The sequence below is a fragment of the Vulpes vulpes genome, chromosome 1 (genome assembly GCF_048418805.1).
Source record: "Vulpes vulpes isolate BD-2025 chromosome 1, VulVul3, whole genome shotgun sequence".
Classification (NCBI taxonomy): Eukaryota; Metazoa; Chordata; class Mammalia; order Carnivora; family Canidae; genus Vulpes; species Vulpes vulpes.
The window spans coordinates 120912925-120925316 of record NC_132780.1 but is presented as its reverse complement, the minus strand read 5'-3'; the positions used below and the strand labels follow the sequence as shown (position 1 = coordinate 120925316).

Sequence of the window (12392 nt, the reverse complement as noted above, 5' to 3'; positions counted from 1 at the left end):
TTTTTAAGACTTTCTTTATAATTTTACCTTTTTTTCTGAGCCTTTCAATACAGGATTTTTCACTTGGTAAACACCTATTTCAACTACAGTTAAACACATTTATAGTTTAAAACTATAAATGAGTTACATATAGTTAGGGGTGGCTGGGTAGCTCAGTCAGTTGAGCTTATGATTCTTGGTTTCTGGTCAGGTGGTAGGTAATCTCACGGGTTATGAGATGGAGGCTCCATGCTCAGTGAGGAGGTGACTTGAAGGTTCTCTCCCTCTGCCACTTCCTCCACTCACGTGTGCTCGCTCACTGTCTCGCTCTCTCATTCGTTCTCTCTCTCTCTCTCAAAATAAATCTTTAAAAAAATTTAAAAATTAAGAATACCTGACTAAAAATTGTAGTCAGACTTCTTTTTTTGCAAGTAAGCTCTATCAGCCTTTTCCAATTTTGCTCACATGGACTCCAGAAAGCATAAAACTGTGTTGGAATTTCTCCTGGTTCCTAAGATTGTACTTGTCTGTTTTGTTCTATTGCTTGGGTAAATTAGTTTCTATATTATTACTTAACATCCTATGCCCTGAACTTTCTACTAATCTACTATCACTTGTCTTGTAAATATACTGTGTTCTCTACTGAATTTTCTACCTACATCTTTATTAGTTGTAGAATAATCAGTTTTCCTTCTCTAACATTTATTTTCCTATGTGAGTAGACTTCACTTTTCTAGTTATACTGGCTACAATCCCATTTCTTTGCTGGAAACTGTGCATTTTAAATCTAGCCACTGGGGTGGCTAACACCTGTGTAAGAGGAATAATATAAAACAATACTGAGGCATAAGTTTCAAGATAACTTGTGGGGAATAGAGGGATAGGGTTGGTGGATTAAAAAAGCAAAAATCTACTTTTAATATGTCATTTGTTCCTTAAAACCTTTATCTCCTATGTACCCAGCATGGTGCCAGATACTACAAAAAGGATGCTAAAAAAGTAAAGTATATAGCCCTTGTTTTTGAAAAGCTTACAGGTGATATAACTAACTCAGTTGAAACAAGTATTGAATAATGTAACATGTAACCATATACTTGATCATGTACTGTAGGTGCTCAAAGAGGTTTCATGTGCTGTAGGTATAAGGCAGATCTTCAGCGGGGGTGGTGGAGCAAAAGAGGACTCCTCCTTAAAGGTGACGGAAGGACTAGGTGGGGTGGGCTGTTGAAGGAAGATTTAGATTTGCTTAGATGTTGGTACAACATGGAATTGTTGTAGCCTAGGGCATTGTCCCTTAAGATGAAGAAGTGTAGATGAAAAGAAAATGTTCCTATATTCCTAAGAAGGTCAGTCTGACTATGGAAACTATTTTATGAACACTAAGATTAAATTGAGTTAAGTGGTCATTTGGTAAATTGTACTTCTGTATAAGCTTGCGTTACTATTTTGCATATAGTTAAACACTGGTATCAACACATATAAATATTTCTTATGGGTAATAGAGCTCAGGAACACTCAGTAAGCCTTTTAATTAGTACAGATGAAATTTATTGAATGCCAGCTCTGTTGTGGCTAAGAAAAGGATGTTTGTGTTTCTTATGAGTTATGTACCACATATAAACTCTTTAGTAGACTTAAGTTCTTTTTGTACCTACTTAACATGGTTAATCAACATAACTATCCAACAAATCCATGACATTGTCTCACTTTTAATCCTGTGTTTAGGTTTACAAATTGCAAATAATTTTAGACAGTTAATAGATTACTTGAGAGCCAGCATTGGGATTGCTCCTTAGGAGTTCATGGCTTACCAACATGGACATTGTGTGCTTGTGTATATTGTGTATAACCAGAGAACAGTGTCTGTGTTGTACATTTATCACAATGAAATCTATGGAGGAGTAGCTGTTTGGAACAGGCACAGCACTTGTTCTACTTAGATTAATTATCGTTCCCTGTAGGCATTTTTACACTGCTCTGGTTGGCTGTTAAATACAGTAGAAGTATTGAGAGCTGATGCTGTGAGAATCAGCCATAAGCCTTGATATCATATATATGACTTTATAAATGGTAATTTTAAAAGGCTTAAGATTCAGTTGTAATAGTTAGCTCCAGGTTGATACTTGATGGCAAATGTCTATTCTAGGCCATGTAAGGGGAAAATTGCCTCTGTCAGTTTTTGAGTTATCCAAATGCAAGTTTATTTTGAATAATTCTTCATTTAAGGACTCATTTGCATTTGTTCAATACCATAGACTTTCTTTTTGAAAAAATCAATTTTTTCTGTTAGTTTCTCCTATGGACTAGTATTTGTGGTGACAGTTTGTCTCAATTTAAGAAAATGAGTTGCTGCACAGGTGAGGTAGTATTTGAATCACTTAAAAGTTCATGTCAGTGTTTTGGTTCTTTTCAATTTTTCCTTTCTGTTCTCTTTCTTTTGTTTATTTATTTTTTGCTTTGTTCTGTTTTGTTTTATTTATTTACTTTTGTTTTTAGTTTTTACAGGGGGTGTTTTGGGCTCTTCATGGCCTTGCTAACATACTTGGCTGGCCATATTTAGTCTGCGCACTAATTGTTAGTTGGCCCAGTTGAGTCTTACTTTGTGCTCTCAGTTGTTTTAGTCTCGCTTTCTATTTTTGTCCACTTGATTGTGTTTTAGTTCATGAGAGATTTTTATTCTGATGGGCCGGATTTTAATCCGTGTACTAAACTTTAGTCTGCAGACTAAAAGTAATCCGCGGATTATTTATTTTTTGCAAAATATTAATTCCCCCACTGGAAACTATCCTAAAAGAATGTTAAATTCTCTTAGAATAGCCAAGGGAATTCACAGCTACTGGTGAGTTCTGCCATTTTTTTGTTCTCAATGCCTAGACATAATAGACCCTACTACCTCCCTTGCGTACTTGGCTCCCTTGTGCCTAGGTGTTGGTGCACATTACTATGCATGGCACCTATAACTGTGACTGCCCCTTAGTTGTATTGTTTATTGTATATATTTTTTGTTTAGCTTTTGGTGGGTGAATTGGGCATATTTGCACATGGAACTGTGTTGAATTTGTAGTGCTCAAAGATGTAGGATTTTTTTTTCAGTGAGTTTTTCCAAAAAGGAAAGAATGTTCTATATTTATTTTCACTAAGTAATGGGTGCAAGGGTATGAGGGGGCAAAGCCCACAATAGAAAAAGTAAGTTTATACCCGCACTCATGAGGTGATCTGTCAATTGCCTGAAGAATCCTAAAATAATGAGAATGTCAGCAAATATCTTTTAGCAGGGAAGTCAATCCAAAATGGAGAATAATCCGCGGTGGCCTGATCCTTCTTAGCTCACACAAATTGAAAATATCTGGCTTGAAATCTGTAGTGATATAAATTAAATCTATTTATTACTTTCCTCTCATCACTAATAATTAAGCAAAAAAAATGTTTATACTGTCTAACTGGAATATATTAATAGATTAAAATTAGCATATTGGGAACTGATATCTTTAAAAGCAGGCTAATATGCCCCCTCCCAGCCATGTCAATGGATGATGAATCCAGGTCGTAGAAGACCACTTTACTTTGGGAAGTTTACTTCTAGATTTCATTTTGATTTTAACTTTTTTTGGTTTTGTATTTTTTTAATAAACGCACTGGCATTGGAACATAATAAATTAAAATTAAAATGTTTCTTTATTGTGCCTCACCATTGCGCAATCAAAAATTTTTTTGCATACACTGTGGTGAAATAATTTTTAAAACTTGGACTTGCTACTGTGGAGACTGATGTTTAAAGTTTATAACTGTATAAACATTTTCTATGTCCCCCCCCCACACCATGGATTTCTTATAACACTGGATATATTTTTCCTTGCTGGACTATTCTCTTTTGGATTGACTTCCCCTGTTTGGATTATTTCACTGCATTATCATCTTTAGGATTCGTCAGGAACAGGACATTTCACCTCAGGAGTGCGGGTATGTACTTAATTTTTTTTTCCCAAAATTTCAGGGCAGGTCTATAAAACTAGAGGGAAACTTTTTTTAGAAAGGCTAAAACCATTATTCATTCTAGAAGTGTAATAGTAAAAACAATGTAGGTAGCTGTGATTTCTCTTCCACTGTGTGTGGGGTAGGTTTTACTTCTGGTATATTTAGATCGTCAGTCTTCTTAATGATGTATTAACATCTAGACTGAAATTTAGGACCTGAGAGGTTTAAAAATTACTTTACAAAAATAAATATAAACAAAGATGCACAGAACTAAAAATTCTGAATGTTAAGCAATTTAAATGGGTAAAGAATAAAACAGCATTAGAAACTTCATTATTAAAAGCCATATCTCAGTTGTTACTGGTTTCCTTTTCTTTAGACACAAACATAATTCAGAGGAGCTATTTTCTAGTTTGGACTGTAATTTTTTGAAGTTGCATGCTACTTTGGAAGACACTGGGCTTTGACTCCACGTAATTTCCCACTTAACCTTTATCCATAGAGTACTAAACCAAGGCTTTGTTCATCAGAAATCTCTCAAAGAGTTTAAAATAATAATGGATACTTTTTTTAAAGGGTAGATTTAAGTCTTGGTTTTAATGTGGGCTCTTGGAATGAGTTCTTCCTTATTATTTTTAACTCTGATTCCATGAGTTAGGATTCCCTGGCCAAATAGGCTAATATGTGTCTTAGTGCCAACACACATGGTGACTTGTACCAACAAGATACCAAACAAATGTGGATGATTTTTTTCATAATTAATTAGAGATAAGCTTATAGTACTGGTTTATTAATAGCTTTAATCCAAAATCCTCAGGTAATATAACATGAAATTTTTTCATTTAAGATACATTCACTGTCTCTACATTTGAATGTTGGCAGGAGATAATTATTTCTACTTTTGGTAGTACTTCTTAATTATACTTATGCACTCCCATATTGGTACAAAAGCATTTTTTCTTAGACTAGGTAGCAAAATAAATCCATATGCTGTGAAATAAATGCAAACAGCCCTTAGGGATAAAATATGTCAGTAATACTTAATATTTTTATGAAAGATTTTCTGAGTTTTTCCACTGATTATTTTCCTTTATATTCTAGTTTGATTATGGACCTGGCCTGGAAGGAAGGGAGGGGAAAATGACCAAGAACAGTGGAAGATCTAACCATTTCAAATAATAAAATACTTTTAAGGTTTCCTTGAGTAAGGGGAGTCAGAAATCACTCAAAAGAATAAATATAAAGCAATTTTTGACCATATAGAGGGTTTTCTAATATAGTCAAATAAATAATTAAGGCCTTTGACATTCTGAAATAAATTCTTAGGATCCTACTCAAACCAATTTCTCAATTTCCATGGAAAATATCTTTATTACTAATAAACTTTGTAAAAACGGGCGGTGGAGGGGGGGGGGATTTTTACTGTAGGAAGTACTCTTGAAAGGAAATGAGCTCTATAGTAGTAACTGTCTCTGCTACATTCAGTCCAAGTGAATAGTCAGATGTTACATGAGCCATTCTCATTAGGAAACCTTATTCCCAGGCTCCTCCATCCTCATCACAATCTACATGTCCTTCCTGCACAATTTCCCTCCCTTTATACATATCTGCCTCTCTTTTTACATACATCTGTCCACTGCCACTACCACACCTTCTATTTGGTCTGTGTTCCCCCTATCAAGGAATATATGTTTCATTTTTCTTTAGTTTCAAAGGCCTTCTGTCCATCTGTTTATGTTTATTTGTTTTTCCCCTTTCTGCTTTTATTCTTCAACTGTCTATAATTTACAGCAAAGCTATTTTCATAGTTCTGTGTATTGATTTGGAGTTTTAAGGTAAAGATGTGTAGAAAGCCTTCTATTCTTTTAAGCAAACTAATTTATTTGAATTTTGCTTCAGCACAGCCTTCAGTTGACTTTTTCTATGAGTTAATGGCTCTTAATGAAAAGTACATTTCTCTCTCCCTTATTAAAACCCTAGAATATTCATCCAAATGAGGGTAATCTGACCATATTTGTAATAACAGCTACTCTTTGAGAAAACAGTTTTGGACATTTTGTCAAATTCTGGGTATTCAAGAATTTCTTCAAATAAGACTGTTTATTGAAGAGATAATAACAGATCATTAGCATTGCTAAGGCTAAAGTAAATAGCTTTTTTTTCCCAAAAAATATTGATTGCCAAATTTGAGTAGTGCTGTCCATTACTGACAGTTGTTCTGCTAAAAATCACACACAAGAGGCAATCTTTTTTATTCTACTGCCACAGTAGTCAAAACTTTTAGAAAATTTTAATATTCTTCTAGTTGGTGCTTGCCTCCAGAACCCAGCCTTCCTTTGTGCCTATGATATCCTATTTTGTGTACATATTTCATTGTACTGCTTTATGATTAGCAAGTGTAGATTTTTTTTTTAATTTCCCCTAGTTTTTTCTCTGAGTTTTCCTCATATAGTTTGTAATTAGCTGTTCACCTCAATGTAGTGAATCATATGCAGTTAACTCTTTTCATTCTAGAAGGTTCCTCTCACAAATGCAACCATGTTGTTGTACGTGGTGGGAATTAACTCAGTACTCAAAGGATAATTTGCTAAGATTCTTACAACAAAGCATTAATTGTTCTTTACCTTTTTTTGTACTGCAGGTCTTCCGACCCCGGACTCCACCAGAGGCAATTGCACTGTGTAGCCGTCTGCTGGAGTATACACCAACTGCCCGATTGACACCACTGGAAGCTTGTGCACATTCATTTTTTGATGAATTAAGGGACCCAAATGTCAAACTACCAAATGGGCGAGACACACCTGCACTCTTCAACTTCACCACTCAAGGTAATTCCAGATACTTAGTTCTGTTTTTTACCATTTCTGAGAAAGCTACCTGTGTGTGTGAGGTTATATTCTTTTAATTAAAATCTGTAGGACGAAAGTGGGCATATTAAGTACTTATACAGGTAGCAAACATCCCTTCCAACAACTGATTAGGCTACTACATGTATGGTTTTAAACAAAATAGTGGCAGATAACATTTTTTCCAGTAGACATAGCTTCTCTCATTTTTGGCAGATTATAATAAATCTTGGCACATGAGAAGTTACAGAGATACCGCTATTAAGTTAACCCTCAAGTCTGTATTTGAGACTAGAATATTAACATTTCTTGCTTCCCAAGTGTTTATTTTTTTTCCAAGTGTTTATATTAAGTTTTTTAAACCTGGAAATCAATTGGGGACTGTATTTGTATAAAGTCAGATATCTTATTTATAAACAGAAGAAAAACTGGAATTCTATATAACTGTCTTTCTTAGAACTTGTATAAGAGATGTAGATAGAGAAATTCTCTTCCCTTCTGGAGCTTGGCACCATTGCTGCTTCTGAGAAAATACTGAGAGGAAAAGACAGAGTTTGTGTACTGGTGCTTTCTAAAAGACCCAGGAAGAATCATTATTTCTTAATTACTTCTGTGTTCACTTTTCTTTCCTTTCAGATTAAGACCCTAAGTAATTCATTTAATCAACTACACTGCCTTCGATGCTGTGATTTTCTTCATAAACTGCACATTAAAAGTGTACAATTTCCTATAGATAAAACAAGCAAGAAGTCAATTGATTGATTGGTCAGCTTAGTCAAGCTTAAAATATAGAAGGGAGATGGAAAGCTCTCTGTGACCAAGAAATAATTATATTTCCTTTATTCTAAGATGAATTTTCCCCCCATATTTAAACTTTTCTAAATTTGAAAGTGGGAAAATGTATTGCTTAAGCAGTAGATGTGGAAGACCTCAGTTACTGGCAAAATAGACTTGGATGATTCCATTGACTATAATCTTAAGCAGTCAATAATGTGTAACTACTAGTAGTGCTGATACAGTCTGAAACTACATTCATAAAGGAAAAAATATTCAGATATCCTGGGATTAATTCTGACTGTTTAGGGCTGATCAGAAATCACTGGAATGTTGTTTTAGGTCCCAGCTATAACATTTTAAGATGTTATCAAATAGCAGGTGGGGTATATAAAGGAACAGAATTCCACTTCCTGGAAAAGTGAAGACTTAAGGGACTTTTGAGAATGATGTAAAAATACCTCATAGATTATCTTCTGAAGAAAGATGTAGACCTGTATTCTTTCTCCTGATTATAAAATTGAAAATAGTAGTAGCAAAAAAATTAGAGAATAGTACATATTTGAGTTTATGATATCAGCCCCTGGCATAGATAGAGACTAAATAAAATTATTGATGAATCAGTAAAGTTTTCACTTATTTAACAGTGGAACAGGTTTCTTTGTTGTGCTTTTTATTTGTTGTTTTTTTGTGTGTGTGGTTTTGTTTTTGTTGTTTGTTGTTCCCCACTCCACCCTACCACCATTCCCAAATACCAGTCTCTGTATTAGGAAAAAGCTGGATGATGTCAAATGTTATAGATAAGACTACTCCAATTTGGTAATACGTTAGACTCTTCTAGAGCAGATTCTGTGACTCTGTCATTAAAAAAAAATTTTTATTTTTCAGTTTTTACTGTTTTGTCTTAAGAGTAGCACTATATATATTAAAGAAAATATTGAAGATGCAAAAGAAGTATAGAGAACATTAAAATCACAGTCCCCAAATGATCACTTTTAGCGTTTGAATTAATCACTGTAATACTTTATAGTCTAGCTCTTTTCAGTCTTTAATATATACTATGATAATCCATGAATATAAAGTGGTACTCTACTCTCCCATTAAGAAGATACCAAAAGAAAAAGAAAAAAAAAGGATCCCAAAAGGGTTTCTTGGGTTAACTCAAATGTATTTAAAATAATGAAAAAAAATAAAAAATAAAATTATGCATTATATAAAAATTAATATTCAGGAACTCTTTAACCTCAAATTTCATAAAACAATTTTATTAATATCCTTTATATGCCTCTTTTACACCTGTGTCTTTCTCATCAGTAGAGCTATTTTTAAATTTTTTTTATATGAAGCACCTTTTGAATCTATATGAAGCCACTACTGGAAATTCTACAAGTATCCATTTTCATAAATGTTTCATTTGGGGTCTTTCTTTGTACTATAAGTATCTTTATTATCTGCACATAGAACTATCTGCTAGGTTGCTTTTTAAAGTGGCCTCTAAAAGGCTATGTATACAGTGACATGCAATACTTGTAACTGTGGAATCTTGGCATCAGAAACTACTAAGTTAATGTTAAATTATTTATCTCCTTTTTCTTTTTCCTTTTCCTTTTTCTTTTTTTCTTTTTCTTTTTCTTTTCACCACTTTGGTCAGGTGAACCTAGAGTTTCCTGAACTAGCATTGATTGTGGTTTTATTTACACTAAGTATCTTCTCCAATAAATACTTTGTTTCTCAAAACATGAATCAAGGAAGTCTTTTGTTAAATAAGCAACTTGGTAGAACCTCAAACACAACGTGATATTTATGATGGATACATTTTGGGAAATAATGCTTCTTATATTCAGCCATATAGGTATATACTATAATGCACCTGTATGTGGTGATCAAAACTGAGATATTACTTAAACATTTTATTTAATCAGATTTTAAAATCCACAATTTCATTTCACTATTCATATGTACCATTTTTAAAGTAATTATGTTTGCTTCTTTAGTCACTGGCTAATAATGTTTCATTATTACTAAAGAAAATAAAATTTTAAAGTAACTTTTTTTTTAATTTTTTTTATTTATTATTTATGTATTATAGTCACAGAGAGAGAGAGAGAGAGAGAGGCAGAGACACAGGCAGAGGGAGAAGCAGGCTCCATGCACCGGGAGCCCGATGTGGGACTCGATCCCGGGTCTCCAGGATCGCGCCCTGGGCCAAAGGCAGGCGCCAAACCGCTGCGCCACCCAGGGATCCCTAAAGTAACTTTTTATATGAATTTCTAAAGTTTTTTGAAAACTGAAATAAAAAATAAAACTGAAATAAATTCATATAAGATGAGCCATTTTAAAGTAAACAAATCATTGGCATTTTATTGTATTCACAATGTTGTACAACAACCACTTCATTCAAGTTCCAAAACCTTTTCATTACTCCTAAAGAAAACTCCACACCCATTAAGCAGTCAGTCAGTCCCTGTTAACTCCTCCTCCAACACCTGGCAGCCACCAGTGCTCTTCCTGCCTTTGGACTTACCTATTCTGGATATTTCATATAAATGAAATAATATATTATGTAACCTTTTGTGTATGGCTTCTTTCTCGTAGCATAATGTTTTCAAGGTTCATCCATGTCATAAAAATGTATTAATATTTTATTCCTTTTTATGGATGAATAATATTCCACTGTATTATGTCTTAATCAGTGCAGGCTGCTATAATAAAACACCAGAGAACTCTGTAGCTTAAATAACAAACATTTATTTCTCAGAGTTCTGGAGGCTGGGAAATTCAAGATCAAGGTGCTGTAGATTTGATGTCCGATGAGGGCCTACTTCCTGGTCTGCAAATGACTACCTTCTTACTGTATCCTTACATGATAAAAAGATTGCCTCTCTGTGTCTCTTTTTATAGGGCCACTGAGCCCAGTCATGGAGGGTCTACCCTCATGACCTAATAAAGGCCTCATTTCTGAATACTATTACATTGGAAAGTAGGACTTGAACATATGAATTTTAGGGAGACACAAACATTCAGTCCATAGTGTATAGATAATGCTGCATTTTTGTTTATCCATCATCTGTTGATGGATATTTGGTTTGTTTCTACCTTTTGGCAATTTGAATAGTACTGTTAGGACTATTTGAATATTTGTTTTTAATTCTTTTGGGTATTGATTGCTGAGTTGTGTGGTAATTCTATGTTTAACTTTTTGAGGAACTGCCAAACTATTTTCCACAGTGGTTTGCATGTTTTACATCCTCACCAGCAATGTATAAGAGTTCCAATTTCTCCAATCCTCACCGATACTTATTTTCCTCTTTTTTTTTTTTATTAGCCATCCCAGTGAGTGTGAAGTGGTATTTCTTTGTGCAGTGTGGTGCTAAGTTTATTGCAATATAATGAATCATGACCTAGTAAATGCTATTTACCTGTTCTCTAATAAATTACACTCCTAAGAAAACGGGCAGGAAAATAAATTGGCTTAGATTTTAGAATATGGTCTTGAAAATATTGGAAAGACTTTTGTGAATGAGCAATTTTCATATTGTAAACTAATAGGATCAACTAACTTTATCTTTAGAAGTCTCTAAAGTTTGTATTAACTTCAGCTTTGACACATGCCTTTTAAAGTAAAGGTTCAATTTGAAGAATAAATAATTTAGTTCAAAGTGTATTTACAAATGTCTGGTATTTACAAATTTTTAAAAAGGAGTGAAGATTCTTTTATTTTGACATTTCAAATTATTATATTTGCCCAGAATATCAAACATAACTGTGGCTCTCTTTATGTCCAAATGTACATATACATCTTTGAGGATTTAAAGAGTATGTGTATATTTGAATGTGGTGTGTGTAAATGTAGTGTGCAATCTCTACAGCTCCAAGTATTTCTGTGACTGCATATCAGTGAAAAGGATGTACATGAATCTCCGTATCAATTCAAATAAACTCTGTAAATATGTTCTTGAAATATGATTTTCCATAAAACTGAATGCATTAAATTGAAAAGTGCCATCATTTTGAGATATGTCCCTTCCTTTTTAAGCATTAAAATGCCCTATCTTAGCAGCCATTCTGAAACTGGGCTGTGATCATCTGTAGTACTTTCTCCCTTTCCTTCTACACCACTATTACACTTGAACAGTGTTTCTGTATAAGGACACAGCTGTCAGGGGAAGAAATGTTGATGTTTTTCTATTTGATCCTCTCTATTGTGATTTTGGATCAGTGTTTCCAAATGATGATCTTATTTGCCAAGGCAAAGATGTAACTGTTGTTCGGATGTAACTTCAAAGCACATATTAGTTAATGGCAATTAATGAGTGACCAGAATAAAACAGGGTAATACAAGAGCTTGAAAAAGAAGAATAAGTCACCCAATTGGTCATATACCTAGAGAGAGTCAAGAGATAGGAAACACTGTGCGTGGGAGAGTGTTAGTGAAGTTCTGCTGTAAAACACTCCTCCATCCTCACAAATTTTCATGAAGCCTGTATTAATTCCCCCAAATGAAATAAAGATAATTCCTGATGTGTATGTAGTAGCTGCTCAATGAATGTTTGAGTGACACATGCCACTTTTAAGTAAACACAGTATTGATTCATGCAACCAATGTGTATTAGATATTTCTAATGTTCCTTGTAGCAGCTGTTAGTGTTGTTTTAATTAGTAAGGTAAACCCACCCTTTGAATAAAACTATGAAGATTAAACACTTGAGTAAAACATAGGGTTGTGTTAAAGTAAAGCTTAGCAACAAAGCTAACTGCACTTTGATGCCATGAGTCATTAGCTATAAATGATAATTAGTATTACACTCATATAATTAA

At 33.8% G+C, this 12392-nt stretch overlaps 1 protein-coding gene across 3 annotated transcripts in view; it reads left to right on the top strand.

The window, feature by feature from the left end:
- Positions 1–12392, top strand: part of GSK3B (glycogen synthase kinase 3 beta) — a 203076-nt gene that overhangs the window by 166999 nt on the left and 23685 nt on the right. For 2 of the 3 annotated variants that reach the window (XM_025990127.2, XM_025990129.2), the window contains exons 9-10: positions 3901–3939; positions 6596–6782. In XM_025990127.2, coding sequence (XP_025845912.1) covers positions 3901–3939; positions 6596–6782 — 226 coding nt within the window. The remainder of the gene's footprint in view (positions 1–3900; positions 3940–6595; positions 6783–12392) is intronic. The other variant, XM_025990128.2, reaches the window with a different exon arrangement.